This window comes from Panulirus ornatus, chromosome 10 (assembly GCF_036320965.1).
Source record: "Panulirus ornatus isolate Po-2019 chromosome 10, ASM3632096v1, whole genome shotgun sequence".
In the NCBI taxonomy this organism is placed as follows: Eukaryota; Metazoa; Arthropoda; class Malacostraca; order Decapoda; family Palinuridae; genus Panulirus; species Panulirus ornatus.
The window spans coordinates 15,898,636-15,916,791 of NC_092233.1; the positions used below are offsets into that span (position 1 = coordinate 15,898,636).

At 40.9% G+C, this 18,156-nt stretch overlaps 1 protein-coding gene across 1 annotated transcript in view; it reads right to left on the reverse strand.

Annotated features, from left to right (window-relative positions):
• The window catches only part of LOC139750802 (uncharacterized), a 638,860-nt gene that overhangs the window by 61,016 nt on the left and 559,688 nt on the right, over nt 1-18,156 (reverse strand). Inside the window, exon 3 of the mRNA XM_071665553.1 lies at nt 7,959-16,451. Coding sequence (XP_071521654.1) covers nt 7,959-16,451 — 8,493 coding nt within the window. The remainder of the gene's footprint in view (nt 1-7,958; nt 16,452-18,156) is intronic.

An 18,156-nucleotide genomic window follows, 5' to 3' on the forward strand; every position in this document is an offset into this window, starting at 1 on the left:
CTGGATCTTCCATGTGGAGTGCTGAAGGCAGTTAGGAAACTTGACTTTTCATCTATTTCACTTGCCAAAATCCATTCTTTGCATCCAGTACTGAGAATATCTTTGCCTTTCCAAGTCTTTGCATTATTTCTTCTATAATTGACAATAGGTAATAAGGTCTCTTGATTGCCCTGTTTGAATCTGTTGGATCAAGATATATTCCCAATTCTTTGCTCTTGGTGACCAACACCATAGTCGATGCCCAATCTGTTGCCTCTGTGACTTTATGACAGTACCCTTGATACTTCCCAACTGTTCTTTCAATTTTTTTCAAGGGGCATGAATCACTGGCGGCACTGTTGGGTCCAAATCAATCCTGCAAGGACACTCTAAATTACCTAATCCTTGAAAAAGATCAGGGAAATCACTCAATATTTTCTCTTTATTTAAGCCAGCATTCTATGTCACTTCCTTTATTTCACTATCTCCTCTCATATGTGGATCATCATTAACCAGAATCTTAATAAACTTTAACTTCTGCCCATCAACAATACCTATGACGGAAAAACACTTTTTTTGACAACATAAAACTTAATCCTATGATGTACTCCACATCTTTCACAATTAAGAACTGTTGAACCCACAGCATAAATGACATTTTTATCAAGCATTTGCAATTTCACAGCATCTGTTGATTTGGTAACTCTTACTGTACCACCAACACGAGTTAAGTCCTTCATTGAGATTACATTGCAAAGTGCACCAGAATCAATTTGAAAATTCATAGTTTTTCTTTACCATCATTTTCACATAAAGCTTTTTATATTTTGGCTCACTAATACTTCCTACTAGTTCCTTTTATATAATGACACTTTTAATTTCACCCTGGCTTTCTGAATCATAAATATCTACACTCTTGACCTTATTTTGAAGTTTCTGTGATTTACATTGCTTGGCAAAATGACTTAGTTTACCACACTTGGCACAAGTCCTTCTAAATGCTGGACATCCTTACCTTGTGATCAAACCCACAAAATCTACAATCATTTACCTCAGTCTGGTGTGTCTGTTTGCTGTGTACCTCCCTCTTGAAGTTTCTCTTAATATTTCTCATACTCTTGATTTCATCATCAGGGACTGTGGTCATCAGCTTCTGGTTTACTCTTATTTCATAATTTTTCACAAAATTCAGTTCTCTATCCAAAGTCATGGAACTGTCATCCATTTGTGTATGATCTAATCATTTTTCTCTTGCCCTGTCATCACAGAGATTAAGAATGAACTGATCCCTTATTATTTCTTCTACATCATGATATTTGCAAGATTTTGTCAGGATCCTCAGCAGTGTGATGAACTAGTCACATGTCTCACTGCAGTCTTGTTTCCTGTTCAAGAATTTATATCTCTCAATTATTAAGTTGGTCCTTGGCTTGCAATCCTCCTTAAACCACTCAAGCACTTCGTCAATTTTGTGCTTGTCTTCAGGATCACTCCAACTGAATGAGTTATACTTCTCCACAGCAGTTTCCCCAACTACATGCAAGAATGTGGCTACTCTCCTTCTGTCTTTTTTTTCAAGGTCCACTGCTATTTCATAATTCTCCCAAGACTCCTTGAAACTTTTCCAGGTGGCTACAATATCAGTACCAGTACTCAAATCCAGGGGTGGTAGGGGCTGCAAATTCAGAGCCATGTTGCCTCTCAATATAACTACAAGCTAAGCAACTTCCAGAACATACAGGACTGTACCTTTGATCAGCTGCTTGTGACCTGTGGACAACGTCACACCTTGACTGACCCTACATCCAAGATTCTTGTTTTTTCTGGGATCCCACTCCTGACACCATGATTCGGGGGTTGGCTTTAGTAAAACACAGTACTGGGCTTTCTACTGTATATTTGAGAAAGTAGTGGAGCTAAACTCAAAGAACGTCTAACCAACTTCCAGGAGTCAGTCTCCATCCCTGTTTACTTTGTGCACCCAGTTATCTCTCATCAGTGTTCTTGGCCAATGTCTCCAGAGAGTTTATAAAATAAAACAGCAATGACATAATAAGTACACTACTTTACCTAACATATTCAAATACCATTAAAGTAATTTCCAGTAACAAAAATAATAACATGCCTACTTATATAAAGCTTAAACAATATTCCCTAAACACTGTTACAACAAGCATATCTTTCTAAAAATCTATCTTGAAAACCATTTTCCACTTAGTGTGCCTAACATTAATTCATAAAAATCCTACAAAAATTTTAAGAGATGTATCCAGTTAAATATAAATAGTTGAATATTCATTTTCTCATTCACTCTCATATGAATAGTTGAATATTCATTTTCTCATTCACTCTCAATCATATTTTACTAACAATACCATCAAACTTTATGAAAACACCCTAAAGTCTAAGGAACTTCCTTATTCCTTACTATGCTATCTACTACTTACTACTGTGTCAAGAAGTTAAGCTTTATAATGATTTCACAATTGGGCATATCAATATACCATACCTGTCCCATCCAAAAGCAAAACCATGGTGGTGGTCTTTACATATACATCAAAGAAAAGTGATAAGGATTAAACAATCAGTAAGTCTTGCCTATAACTTAATATATGCTGTAGACATTTTGTGCTTATGTTTATCTGTATTAATTATGCATTTACACAAAATATGGACAAATATGCCAGATTTATATTTATATCTATTTTGCTTTGTCGCTGTCTCCCGCGTTTGCGAGGTAGCGCAAGGAAACAGAAGAAAGAAATGGCCAGAAAAAAGTAATTTCCAAGTACAAGGATGGAATCATGGCTTCAACGATACTCCATGAAGAGATGATGATATATCCCTTCTGTCTGCGTTCCTAAGAGAAAAGCATTGATGATTTCACCTTTTTTTCTGAAATCTACTTCCTTTATCATGGGCTGTGAAATATCCTAATACTTTCTAATTTTGTAATTTCACATAACTTGTTTGGTGATGTTAGACCACAACAATAATCTATTTGTGAGAGATTTAGCACCATGAAAAGCATCATGATAAGCCTGCCCTTGAAAATGAAACACTGCAGATACCAAAAATAATCACACTTTACTAAAGGTACTATTCTCACTCAGAGATGTCAATGGCTGTATGCAGCTTGTCTGGCAAGCACAGTGAAATGGGATGATTATCATATCTTTGTCACCAGCTCTCAGGATTTCATTCAACTCCTACTTAGCTCTGATATGTTGGAATCAAGGGACATCACCCCTCATCCAAAGTTCCACCAAAGAAATACAATGTTATCCACGATGCCAATGAGACTGTGGAACCTTGCTCCTTCAAGACCAACCTAGTCATCAAGCACAATCACTGGCCAACCACAACCTGACCATAGTAAAGTATTGCCACAAATTTACTCTAGGTTGGCACTGGGAATATTTTACAAGATCTTTGGATATCACCCCAAAATGATTCATACACCAGCAATTAGGGTATATAGCCAAGATCTGCAAGTCTAAGACCAATTCACTTAATCTTTTCACTATTTCTTAGTTATTGGCCAAGTAGGTACCCTCTTCTGTTTAAAAGAACTAATGGAGTTGGTGAGTCTCAATTTTCACTCTGCATACTGGTAAAAGTGTTTTGTTTTTTATGATGATGGTTCTTTCTTCTTACTTTTCCTGTGTCTTCCATGACAGTTTGAGCCTATGTCTATGCTTGCCAGTTCATTTGAAGAGTTTTCTATCCTTTAAAAGGTGAGCCATGGCTTGTTTTGGCTTGTTTAGGTCTGCAATTCATTTTTAACTAAATAGGTATTGGCTACCTCATTCTTCTTTTGACCTTTTGTACAAAAGGTGAAAAACATGTAAAGGAAAAATGAGCCATGGCTTGTTTAGGTCTGCCATTCATTTTTGCCTCCTATATAGGCACTGGCTTTCCCATTCTACTTTAGACCTTTTGTACAAACGGTGAAAAACATATCTTCTCAAATAGGTTCATTGAATTTCAAATTCAAAAACATGACTTGCATTGTCTTTGGAGGTAAGTGAATAAGTGGTAAATTTCCTAAAAATTATGCTACCCAACTTTAATAAAGGAAAATAAGTGGTAAATTTCCTAAAAATCATGCTAGCCCAACTCTAAAGTTATTTTCATTGAAATATATTGATATAATAACACTAATCATGGCAAATGAAAGGAAATATTGCTAGCAAAATACTTAACAAGATCATGAAAGCAGGGCTACCAATGCAAGGCCAAACCAATGTGCGCTTCTCAATATCTCCATCCATGGTTTCTTACTGTTTCACACAAAAAGTGGTTGGATATTCTTTAATTGTAAGTACTTTCTTCTATCAATCTATATCTCTGATGCCCATTCCCTCTGGAAACTCCTATCAAGAAGGGTGGCCATGGCAAAAGACTCTCCACTTATTCCTGTCCTTACATGCCTCCCTTGCATACACCACCCCATGCATTCTTCCACCATTTCTCTTTCTCCAGTACCTTTCCAATTTATTTCCCCACATCACAGGTGGTCTTCCTCTTACACCAAACCTTTCATCATACTATCATACAATCAATCTCCTTGTAAACTCCCTGTCTTGCATTCTTTCCATATGCCCAAACCACCTCAAAGTATTGTTTCACCCCATATACCACTCAACAGTTCATTCCCTTTGCATTCCCTACCATACCAAATCACTCACACACCCCTCATTTCTTTCTTCATTCCATCTAGTCACACCACATGCTCCTATCAAATAGCTCACTTCCACAGCCTGGATTCTTGATCTCTGCGACTCATTCCATGTCCATGTTTTAGCTTCATAGGTCAGGATTGGGAGGACTATACTGTCCACTAATCCTTTGTTCACTTTCATACTTTTCATCTCTACCCTTCATTATTCTTTTATGGGACCCAGTGACTCTTCCACCCGGTAATGCTCTCTCCCTTAACTCTCCTTCTATATCATCAAATTTATCCAGGACTGGTCCTAAATCCTTAAATTCCCCTCACTTCTTCCACTCTTTCCCCCGTATATCTATAACAGTCTAATATACTTTCATCTCTACAGGGTTTTGCAATATCTGTGCTTTCACTCTGTTTCCATTCAAACACCATTACTTTATTTTTATCACATTTACCTTCAATCGCCTACACACACATCATCAAGCACATTTACTACCTTATGCAACTCCTCCTCACTCTGAACAAAAAAACAACAACAAAAAGATTTCTTCCACAAACAGGCTTGTCACTGGTCACCATACCTCATCACCAGACTTCATCTATGCACCCTATTTCTCCAGTTTTGCTTTCATCTCCTTAAAAAGCCATGGTGACATCAAAAAGCTTTGCCTCACACTCACAGTATACCAAAACTTTCACTCAACTCTCCATCCACTCTTAAACATGAATTTGTTACTCTACAGAAAGCTTTCATACCATCCAACAATTGTCCTCCAACTCCATATATCCCTAACACATTCCATAAAATATTCCACTCGACTATGTCATATGCCTGAATCCATAAGAGTTGCATATAAATTCTTTCCTTTAGCTAGATACTTTTCCACAGTAATTTTCACCACAAAATTCTGATCCACATATCCTCTACCTTTTTTGAAAGCCCCTTGCTCCTTACTTATTCTTAATTCAGTCACTTCCATCACTCTTTCAATCAACACTCTTACAGGCACTTTTCCTGATATACTTAACAGACTTATTCCCCTTGAATTGCTAAATTCATCCTCAGCAATTTTTTCTTTGAATAAAGGAACAATAGCATCTTTCACCCAATCCTCAGGCACAACATTCTGCCTCCAAGCTAAATCAAGTATCAAATGCATACTTCATACTTCTTCTATACTTCGACAGTTCAGCCATAATCCCATCCACTCCAAGTGCCTTTCCTACCTTTCAACTACATTATTACCCTTTTTACTTCCCTCCTTGCTACAGGCCCCTACACTTGTATAATTTTCCTTCCATCCTCCATACCAATGCATGCAACAAATGCTGCCTTACCCTCTTCCATATTCACCACTTCAAAATGCTCCTTCCATTTTCCTTTCACTTTCTCCTTTGGATAAAGCAACTCCCCTTTATTACTTTTCACATTAACATTTCCATTCTTACATCCACCTCTTTCTTTTTTTTACTTCCTTCCATACAATTTCTTATCTTTCCTAAACTTTCCTCTCAACTTTCTTACAAAATCTTCATCTACTCTTTCTTTGCTTTCCTCTACCAGCTTCTTAACATTTCACCTACACATCATATATTGTTTACACTAACTTGGCCAATCTATACAATCTTGGCCAATACATGTATATGCACACATGCAATCAGCACCGAGTGCTCTCCTCTGTTAGTACAGCGTACACTGTAGACACATTCTCACTGACTTGCTGATTTTTTTTCATATATTTGTGACTATATTTTACCCATTATGTCTGGATGACAGCCTGCAAGTCTAAGTTCTAGTGCTGCTAGTGCAAGTAAAACACTTTGGAAATGCTTCTCCTTGGATGTAATATTAAATATCTTATAGCGGCTGGAAGATGGTGATCATCAAGTTGATATTGCTGATGCTTTCAAATTGGTTATATCTACAGTTAGAACCATTACTGAGAATGCATGCTGGATAAAAGCTTCTGTCATGGCAAACATGAAGTTAACAGCAACGAAGGCTGTTGTTTAAATACTTTGTTAATGGTGAATAATGCCATCTGATATCTGAGAATGTACCATGCAGATGCTAAACATATGATATCCCCACCATAAGCAAGTAATAGGATTTGTTCACCCCAAAAACACTGAAGTATGAAAGCCTTCTCAACAGTAAGTGCTACTTTTTTCTTTTTTGTGGAGACTGTACTTCCTATCTCCCTGAATTGTAAAGCGGTTCCCGCTCATACTTTCATAAACCTTTTGGGTAACATCAGCAAGGAACATACAATCCAACACAATCTTACTCCCCTTCAGGAGTCTTTCTAAATTCAGTGCCAAATGACAAAGGAAGTTAAGTCCATGTCCAGCATTTAACAGGATGAGCAACTGAAGAAGGTCCTCCATTCTAAAAATTCAGAGTGATAACAGAAGAAATTCTTAATCACAATTTTTGAGGTACTCAGAGTTTGACTTGATCAATAGAGAGCTCACAAATACGATGATGAAAACAGACTTTCCAAAGTCACCAATATGACTGGACATCCTTTGCAAGATCAATACTAAAATTTACAAATGAAATGGAATATCCTTCTCTAACTTTGTAAGTACAGACTTCTTAAGATTCCTGTTTTCTGAAGGAGAAATCTTTCAGTGACATAAAATATAATGTGATGATTTCCCCTCTCCATAAGTGAGGCATTATGGTTCAAGTGTGACTATGTTTTTCAAAAATGGCATGGTGAAAGCTAAAATGAATCCAAATTCTTTGATATATATAAAGAAGACTGCTTCACCAGACTGATTTCCTAATCATTGTCAAATAATGACCTGGTGACAAGTTGATGTTGGCAAGAAATGAACAAAACTTCAAGCTATGTCAAAGGAAATGACTCACTAATCATTTGTTTCTGAACTGATGAATATTTCTATAAATGAACACTTAGTAATTCAAAGTATATGAGCAGCATAGAGTTCAAGTTTAAAATCGCTTTTCACTTATACAAAAACAAGGGGATACTAAGCACCTATCCATCCAACATGAATAAGGTTTCCCTTGTTGTAAAATGCAGCCTGGACAAATGATTTTTAACTAGAAACAGAGTATCATAAGTTCAGCATTGACTAGCACTAAATGCTGGCAGACTAAGTGACCATGACATTTGTGTGTTAAGTTTCTACATTAATATATTGTCTACATAAATGAGCCCTTGGGATGGAATCAGAACAACTATCATCCTCAAGCCAGCATATCAAGCCAAAAAACCAAGCTATTATCATCAAAACCATATCAATGATGCATGCAATAAAACAAGAAACTTACCAAACGTTTTCTTGATGGAGCAGCTTCATCATCAGGCTTCACTTTCTTCTTCTTACGGATATAGTCAAAACCACTTCTGAATTTGCGGAATTTCCGCCGCACCCTCTTGGCTGCACGAGGAACAGACAACTCCCCAAGGACAGACTCGGAACGCTCACTACGAAGTTCAGAATCTTCATCGTCATCTCCCTGAGCTATTACAGATCCACCTGGAGTACTTGCACGACTTACAGGTACTGGAGAACCTTCACCTTTCGCCAAGGTTTTCACTTCATCTTTTTTCTCTGCTTTTTTTAATGGTTTCTTAGCTTTCTTAGCTTCAGCTTTCTTGATAAGATGTGGTGGAATGTCTGTGCCAAACACAGACTTCACTGTAGCAGCATCCTGAATCTGTTTAGTCTTGTTGCGCGTCCGTGACTGATATAGGATTGGTCTGAATTCATTGATTCCATTCTTTGTGACAATCACTTCAAAATTATCTCTATAGTTACAAACAGTTTCTTTCCTGAAGAATGTGGCAATTTTCAGTTGATCTGGTGACATCTCTTCAAGATCCTTCTCTGTTGTAGGCATCCCAGGTGTGGGCAGAAGTTGTGGTTTGTTTGTAGCTTCCAATATTGACCTAGGTTTATTGAGGCACAGTAAGTTGAGCTTCTTGTCTTTATACTTTCGGCCAAATTTTTTCAGCAGGGAGCTAGCTATTGATCTTTTTGACACTGGGATACTATCAGAGGCTGGAAGGTCAGTTCTCAGACTAGCAAGAGAGTCCAAATCTGAGTCATCACTGGCCATCATAGATGGAGCCACAGATGGTGTTGGCGTGAGGCCTGTTGGGATTCGTTGATTCCCAAATGCAGGGAAAGGGCCAAGATTGAATTTTTTGGATGCAAGCCCAACTTTGGTGCAATCACTGACTGTTTCAGCTAGAACCTTCTCAAAGAATCTCTGCATAACACTGCTGATCTCAGGTCGTGCTGCTACCTTCAGTCGATCATCCTCTGCCACTGCCATACTTGTTTTAATTATACCAGACTTACTACGAGTATTTTTGGCAGGAGAGGAGGACCCTTGTCTTAAGGGTGAATCTTTCCCTGATTCACGATCTCTGCCTTTTTTGGGCATACCTTTAGCGGGTGATGCTGTGACTTGATGCTTGACAGCCTGGCAAAGTTTCTTTGGGAATCTCGCAGTAAGTTCCTTATACTTTTTTACATCAGTCTGCCATCCATGGAGAAAATCATCCCCTGCTCCAAACTGTGGCTTTTTCCAGCAATGCCTGAATGCCATCTCCTGAAGATTTCCTATTTGTTTCTTGATGTCACTGTTTACTTCATTTAGCCAAGCTGTCATTTCTTTCACATCCTCTCTGTTTAACTCTTCATTCCGAATCTTTCTTAGCTTTTCAATAACAGAGTCAGGTTCTAGCTCAGTTACATGAATTCCATCATCTAATTCTACAGTCTCTTCTTCCTGTTCCTCCTCTTCATTAGGTTCTTTTGTGGTTTCTGCATTCTTTTCATTGGTTTCATTCTCCTCACCCTCTTCCTTTTCCAACTGCTCACCAGTGCTCTTTTCCTCTGTATCATTGTTTTTTGAATCATCACTATCATCACTTTCAACAATTAGGTTGCTCTTTGAATGATTTTTCTTCTTAGTTGGAATGTCTGAATTTTCACTTGAGTCCTCAGCTGGCTTTTTTATTTTTCTTTTACTGCTTTTCTTTTTTTGAAAAATTTTCTGATCTTTTCTCTCATTTGTTTCATCAGAGTCAGAGGAGGTGCTTACACTTGTTATTTGCTTTCTTCTCTTACTCTTCTTTGAGTCAAGAAATTTTTTCTTCATTCCTCTAGTTTTTCTTGATATTTCCCCTTCTTCTGACTCCTCTTCTGAGTCTTCCTTTCTACTCTTCTTCTGCTGCTTCCTACCAGTTATACCTTTCTTCTTGCCTCTTCTTGTTTCTATGTACTCCTCATCATCATCTGATTCCCATTTTTTCTTTTTAACTCTTCCTATTTTCATGGTCATATCCTCCGAATCACTAGAGTCCTGTTTCTTTTTCCTCTTTTTATTTTTCAACGTAGCCTTATATGTTTCTCCTTCACTTGAGGATTTGTATCCCCTTCTTGTTCTTCTTCTTGGAATAATTTCTTCCTCAGATTCAGTACTATCACTGTCCCATTTTCTACCTCTTCTCTTTGGCTTCTTCTCATCTTCTTCTTCACTATCAGATGTTTTCTTTCCTTTTCTTCGTGGCCTTACTACCTCTTCTAATTCAGAATCTTCACTATCAGAGTCTTCACTACTAGAACTTGAGCTGCTTTCACTTTCACTAATACTACTAGGGGAAAAGTCAGAGTCTTGCTTGTTATTTGGTTTATTCTCCTTATTTTTTCCTCTTCCAATGCCCTTCTTTTTATCTTTTCTCTCGGTCTCACTTCCACTACTTATATAGCCTTTCGCTATCTTCCTTGCATGGCCTCTTTTCTTGTCCTTTGATCTTATTTCACGCTTCAGTTCCTCTTCAAAATCGCTAGCATCCTCATCAGGAATCATTTCTGTGGCACTTTCATCGGAGTGTGAAGCATAAGTTAGGATTAAACGCTCAATTTTTTTGTCTTTGATGCTCTTAAACTTCCCTCGAAACTTAACAGGTGGCTCTGGTTCACTTTCATCCTCCTCTTCCACAATATCTGAAGGAGGAGGCACAATGAGATCATTATCAATAGCTTGTTGTATTTGAACTTTCTGCAGATACCGCCTTCCCAGAGTTTTGCTTTTCTTACTTGTTACTCCATCAGGATTTGCCGCCAAATCCTCCATAAACTTACTCAAACCCATATCCCATTCATTTTCTTCTAACAGCTCTTCCTTTTTGGTTTCAGAGGGCTCAGGTGCATTTTCTCTTTTAGTTACAAGTGACTCATGGCTCTCAGCTTGTATTTTCCTGTGTAGTTTCTCTGCTAAAGCTGCCTTGCCTGGTTCTAGCATCTTGCTTGCTGACTGAGATTGTTCAAATCTATTACTTTCCTCTTCTCTGAATTCAAAAACAGTGGCAGTCTTGGATCCATCTTGATGATCAGTACCATGGAAAGGCTGAACTGGTGGCTTTGTGCCACTGTAAGGTAGATTTTCATCTAAACTGCTAGGATTAGGTTGAATGCCCTGAACACTTGGGGAACAATTAGACCATGGCTTTAAGTTGATACAAGACTCTCCACTCTCAGCACTTCGAGGATCAAATGCCTTCTGTTCACCTTTTGTACGTATCCGTGATAGATCATGATCTTGAGGTATCCGGGTGTTTGTTGATGAAACTTCAGGCTGTTGAGTGGCAGGTTCCAGCTGACTTCTTGCTGGTCCCATATCTGGTCTAGCTCCAGGAAATGAGGATGGGTACATATAGCCAGGGTACTGTGAACTACCAGGAACATTTTCAGTCTTAACAGATGGATGTGGGGGTCTTGGAGGTTGGTAATGTAGGCGCTGAGTATGCTGAGGATGATGAACTTGAGGGGGATGAGGTTGAGGGGGATGAGGTTGAGAGGGATGAGGTTGAGAGGGATGAGAAGGATGTTTATGAGAAGAATGTGAGGAATGAGGCTGGGATGTTTGCTGTATGGCAGTCTGATGAGAAGGATACATAGGATGACCAAGTTGTGCTTGAGGTAAATGCATTTGGGAAGCATGGGGATGAGAATGGTGAGCCCTTGAAGAATGAGACTGAGATGGCTGTACATGGGCTTGGTTAAGATGGGCATGAGTTTGAGAAGGATGAAGATAAGGTTGAGAGGGATGGGGATGGGGATGGGGATATGGTTGGGACGGATGAGGATGTGGATAAGGCTGTGAGGGATGGGGGTGTGTTGGATGAATATGATGTGATGGTTGAGAATGATTCTGGGAAAGGTGGGGAGATGTGTCTGATGATTGGGTTGTGGCCTGAGAAGAGTGGGGAAGGGAAGTGTGAGGATGAGTTTGAGAAGTATGGGAAAAACTCTGAGAATGATGGGGAGGGGCTTGGCCATAAGTGGGAGCTTGGGAAGGCTGGGAAGGAGCTTGGGAAGGATGACAAGGGGTTTGTGAAGGATGAGGAAGGGTTTGAGAGGGATGGGGAGGGACTTGAGAAGGATGGGGAGAGGCTTGAGTGGGATTAGATGAGGCATGAGATGAATGAGAAGAGACATGGGAGGGATGAGGTGAGGTATGAGGAGTATGAGGGGGATGAGATGAAGCTTGTGAGGGATGAGAGGCAACATGAGATGAATGGGAAGCTGCCTGGGGTGGATGCGGAGGGGCTTGGGAGGGATGGGGAGGAGCTTGGGAGGGATGGGCAAGGACTTGGGAAGGATGAGACAAATAAGGAGAATGGGGCAGGGCTGGGGAGGACTGTGGATGGGACTGTGAAACACGAGGATAGGAATGAAGATAAGGATGAGCTTGGGATGGATGAGAAGGGGCTTGGTGAGGATGAGCATGGGAAGGGTGAGAATGGGAAGGATGAGGAGGGACCTGGGGATGGAGAGAGACCTGGGATGGATGAGGAGGGGCATGTGATGAATGTAGAGCAGCTTGAGATGTGTGTGAGGGGGCTTGAGAAAAATGGGGAGGAGCCAAAAAGGGATGGGATGCAGCTTCAGTGGAAAGGGTGGGTGCTTGGGAGGGATGGAGAGAAGCTCGAGAAGGATGTGAAGATGCCTGGGAAGGATGTGGAGGAATTTGGGAATTACTGGGAGGTGCATTAGAGGGATGAGTAGGAGTCTGAGATGGGTAAGCAGGAACATGGGAAGGATGGGGTGGGATATGGGGAAAATGGGGAGGGGGCTGAGAAGAATGGGTAGGAGCCTGGGAAGAATGGGTAGGAGCTTGGGAAGAATGGGTAGGAGCTTGGGAAGAATGGGGAGGTGCTTGGGAAGACTGGGCAGGAGCTTGGGAAGAATGGGCAGAAGCCTGGGACGAATGAAGAGGAGCTTGAGAAGAATGAGGGGGAGCCTGGGAAGAATGGAGAGAGGTTTGTGATGGCTCAGAAAGATGAGGAGGGACTTGGGAAGTATAAGGATGCACCTGAGAGAGATAAGAGGAGGGTTGAGAAGGCTGAGAATTAGCTTGAGAAATGACAGGGTGGGGCTGGTGAGCCCGACTGGGGTGGCTCTGATGATGATGGATTTGAGAAGAGTTAGTGTGTGATGGACGTGTTTGTGGAGATGCAGCCTGAAAGTGATGTGTCTGAAGTGAGTGGGCTTGAGGATGATGGTTCTGGGATGAAAGTGAATGCTGTGAGTGGGTTTGAGAATGGTGACCCTGAGATGGATGACTCTCCATATGCTGGGGTAAGCGAACTGGGTGTGGCTCGGTAGGTCGGTTGAGATGTGTCTGGGATGGATGGGTAGTAGGTGGCTGAGATGTGTGAGTAGCTGGTGATTTTGATAGGTGATTTGGGTGTGGCTGAGATGGATGAGGAAGTGACGCCACTACAGAAGGTGGTCTAGAGGGTGATGTGGAGTGCGGTGGGTAAGTCTGATGACCTGAATAAGGACTAGGAGGAAGACTTCCTGGGTAGTTATGACTTGGATGCTGTACTGGAGAGCTTGTTGGAAGCTTCTGGGCAGGGTGTGGAGATAACTGAGGAGTTCTGCCCTGCTGAGATGGATGAGGAGACACACCAGAACGTGGTGAAGCAGCAACTGGATGTGGAGAAGCTGATGGATGTGGTGATGCTGTTGGATGCGGGGATGCGGAGGGATGTGGAGATATTGAAGGATGCGGGGAACCAGATGGATGAGGAGACATTTGATTTGATCGCTTGGTTGGATATAAAGCATGAGATGCTTCATTACGTTGTTGAGCATATATATATGCCTGATGAGCTGCCTGCTGTGGGGTGAGATGTGGAGGTGGTAGAGACACTACTGCTGCTGGTTTTGTGGTTTGAGGAATATTAAATGGCGTATACTGTGTTGCAGACCGTTGCTGTTGATGCCTTTGTTGCTGGTAATGAGCTGCAACAGCTTGATTTGATGTGTATGAATAATGATATGATTGGGTCACAGATGTAATAACAGGATGCTGAGAAGAGTGACTACTACTGTGTGATGCTGAAGCCTGTGGTGTTCTGCTTGTGGCCGGTTGCACATACGACTGATGGACTTTGCCCTGTGATGAAGGTGCCACACTCACTTGTGAGTGATGGGCAGAAGATACAGTATGTGCTGACTGTGAGTAAGGAGTCTGAGGTAGCCTTGTGTCTGGAGGACGTCCATATGATGAATAAGGATGGGGAGGCTGAGCAGGAGGAACCCTTGAACCTTGTTGAGGTAAGGTGGTAGGGACGGAAGTTGGTACAGGGTACTGTCCTGATAAATATTTAGCTTTATCACTATTGGTTTTGGACTGCTCAGAAGCATTCGCCCATGCTCTAAAAGAATCAAATGCATCAGAATGCCTGGTATGTATATACTTTGGATCCATGACAGAGTTAAGATCCCATTTTTCTAAACTTAATTCTCTTCTATCAAGATTTTGATCTCTTCTCTCATGAATTGGATCTCTTCTTTCAAGACTTGGATCTCTTCGTTCCATATTTGGATCTCTTCGTTCCATATTTGGATCTCTTCGTTCAAGGCTTGGGTCTTTTCTTTCATAAATCACATCCCTCCTTGCTAGATCTGGGTCCCTACCAACTCTTCTTTCTAAACTTACATCTCTCCACTCATTACCTGAATCTTTCCTATCTATGACAGGCTGTCTTCTATCAGTAACAGATTCTCTTCCATACCTTGTGTCATCTTCATTCTTAAGTGTTGCCGCAGCTAAGAGATGGAGACCACGATTTTGTTCTGATATGGAGTCCTTGTGGCCACTGTACAAAGATCTACCTTGTAAATAAACTGGTAAATGAGCTTCACCTAACTGTCGAGATGGGGTGGTTGGCTTGGTGGGTGGTGTGTGACTTCTTCGAGGTAGCTTAGTAAAGTTCTCTAAATATGCTGGGTCACCTGCTCGCTTGGTTGCAGGTAACATGAGACACGTCCGAGTTTGAGGACTGGATGATGGGAGCGGACTAGGGGAACCATTCACCCCATATGGGGAAGCTATGTGGTATGGAGGTGTTGCACTTAGGGTCCCTGATATACCCGGAGCAACCTTGGGCAGATCTACTTGTGTTGTGGATGGGTCTTTATTAAGTTTACTAGGTGAAGTAACAGGAGTAGAACTTGGGGTGCATTTAAGGTGATCACTTTGAGATATTCTTTCAATGGTCACACCACTGAGGGGAGCAATGTTAAAAGTTTTATCAGGATCAGATGCAGTTAAGTCTGGAGTCTGTCTCAGAGTTTTCACAGAGAGATCTAAAGCAGAATCCTCCTTTGGGCGGGACTCTGCTTGTCTTTCCGTTGATGACTCTCTTTTTGTATCGGTGGAGTAGGAAGTATGAGATCCATTTGGATACAGTGGATCACGTGACCCATTAACCTGCAAAGTTTCTATAGTTCTTCCATTAAATGGATCATCTGACCTAATGCTTGTAATGTCTTCTGATTTCTTTCCTAAATAAAGAGCATCCTTAGAGCCATTTACACTAATTGGGGTTGTAGCATTGTGGACGGATGGTGCCAGCCTCCCCAAGGTCTTGGCTTCAGGAACTCTATACAGCTGACCCCAGGGTTCATCACGAAAGTCTGTTCTTGGACCTGATCGAGTCTCAAGGGTCCGAAGGTCTGACCTCACTTCATTTCTGGGTGGATATTTGCTGTCTAACTGACTACGGAGATCTGAGGCAAGAAGCTGAGGACTGAATGGATGAGAGTGTGTCCGGAAGTCACTAGCAGGAGCTGACTGGGTGCTATAAGGTCGTGCAGGAGTTCTTGAGTCTGCTTTGATGCCAGACTGTGTGCTGTATGGCCGATTAGGACGCAGTTCAACTGAACTGGGAGCCTGTGTTGTACATGGACGAGGAAGAGTGCGACTTTCTGTGGATACAGTTGAATGTGTGCCATAGGGTCGAGCTGGGAAGCGAGGATCAATTATGTGAGATGGTTGGTTACTATATGGGCGGGCTGGAGGCCGAGGATCATGTGGTGGGTTAGAGGGCCTTGTAGGAGCTGTCAGTGCTGCCTGGCGTAAATGTTCAAACTGGGACAGGCAGCGTGCCTCATTGCTGGAAGTCTTGGTGGGGTGTGGCTGTAGGAAAGATGGTACACTGTATGGTGCAGCAGCTTGTGTATGATCTGGAGGCTTATGCGAAGGTGTGGCAGGTGTGATGGGGCGGCTTGGGGGCAGGAGGCCAGGCAGACTAGTGGCTGGTACTGCACCCGTAACACCTCCAGAATGTGGGTAAGGATGGTAGACATGAGCAGGAGGCAGTGTGGGTGTAGCTGGTGGTGTAGGTGTGGGCGGAGCATGAGTTTGATCCTCCAGTGTGGGTCCATCATATCCACGAGTGGAAGCAGGCAGCCCCTGGAAGAATGGTCGAGTGTTGCCCAGGAAGGAGTCCATCTGCAAAAGAAAAAGGAGTTAAAAATGACTCAAAACATAACTAGCTGAACGTCAAGTATGCTAAATGATCATCATTTATGGTTAAAAGTAAAATACCTTATTTCTTTTATCCATCTGAGCAGACCATGCAAAGTGTCCTTTATTCCTATCCCTGTACAGTACAATTTTGAATTCTACCCCATACTTACACCTTTTCCAGCCACATACACTCTCAATCTTTTCACTCCTTTCTCAGCCTCTGTCTTCCTCTCCTTCCTTTATTCCAGTTCATATAAACTCTTACTCACAATTTTTCCACATGCTCAATAGCTTTCTTGATTCATAAAAGGTAACAATTAAAGGGGAAAAATGCAAACATGAAAGACAAGTAATCTTTAAAAAAATCATTTGTACTGTTTCACGTTTCAAACAATATAATTATCTGTGAATTACAGTTAAATTTCCAGAGATTACGAGGCTTTCAATTCCTAAATGCATGCCAATTATGGACAGGAAATGGTTAACAATGCCACAGAAAATCAGCACTATCTGCTAAAGTAGTTTAACTACTGCATGTATATCTGAATAAAACACAGAAAGGGAATATCAAATTACTGAAAAATCAGAGCTATGTCAAAGCAACACGAGTACCTCTACCATCCACCTCATCTTCACAAAAAATAATAATCAAATACAGAGATAAATTATGGTTAAAAATAACTTGTCAATGTGGTCAAAGTTCATAATGATTCATCAATACTGAGGCTCCAACTATACATGCATGGATGTCCCTTACATGCTGACACGATTTCAAATCTTGTTATTCTTTACTTTGGATACAGTGTTGAGCCCAAACTACACAGCTGTTCTGCTGCAGCAGTTCATAATACCAGAACCTGACTTATCTGATAAACTTTGTAACTATTTATTTAAGCCATAATTTCTGCTTAGAATATTCTGGAAGGCATGGCTTTGAATTCACACTCAAAAATAGTCCCCTATTGGCATAAATGGCTTTAAGAACTTTGTACAATTCTATGAATGAAATCAAAATGAACATTAAGTTCAGTCTGCAAAAATTATGCAAACATCCAATGATATAATTGCCTGCAGCCATTTGTAACACTATGGACTGTATAGCAGAGATATTCAAAAAGAGCCCAGACAAGTATTTGCAAACTGTACCAGACCAGATAGGATATAGGCAGCATGGTTGGAGATAAAGTTGCATGAGTGGAAGACAGCCAAGGTGTATATAGGGGCATTCTTGACTTCTAGAATAAACTCTTCCTTGACAATTCTAACATTTTTGAACAGTTAAAAAGATTCAGGTTATACAAAGTGACACTCCTCTCTATCTTAATTTCAAAAGCATGTACTCTGTGAAGTGCAGACAGAAGAGATCATCATTCATATTAAAAAATCCTAGAAGGCATGGTCCCCAACCTACACTGAAAAATCAGCACAACAGAGATGGAAGACTCTGTAAAATATTACACTTAAAGTCAAAGTGGTATCAAGCACAAGAGAAAATACAAATATCTGAGGCCTAAGACAACTGAACGTATTGTCTGCAGCCATCAGGAACTTTGGGATGTATATTGAAGAAATTCAAGAAACCCTTAAACAAGTTCTCACATGTACCAAACCACCCAGACTGTGGTTATGAGGGCCAGCAAACTATGCCTTCAATATGCTTGGTCAAACCAACCGCCCAACTCAGTAG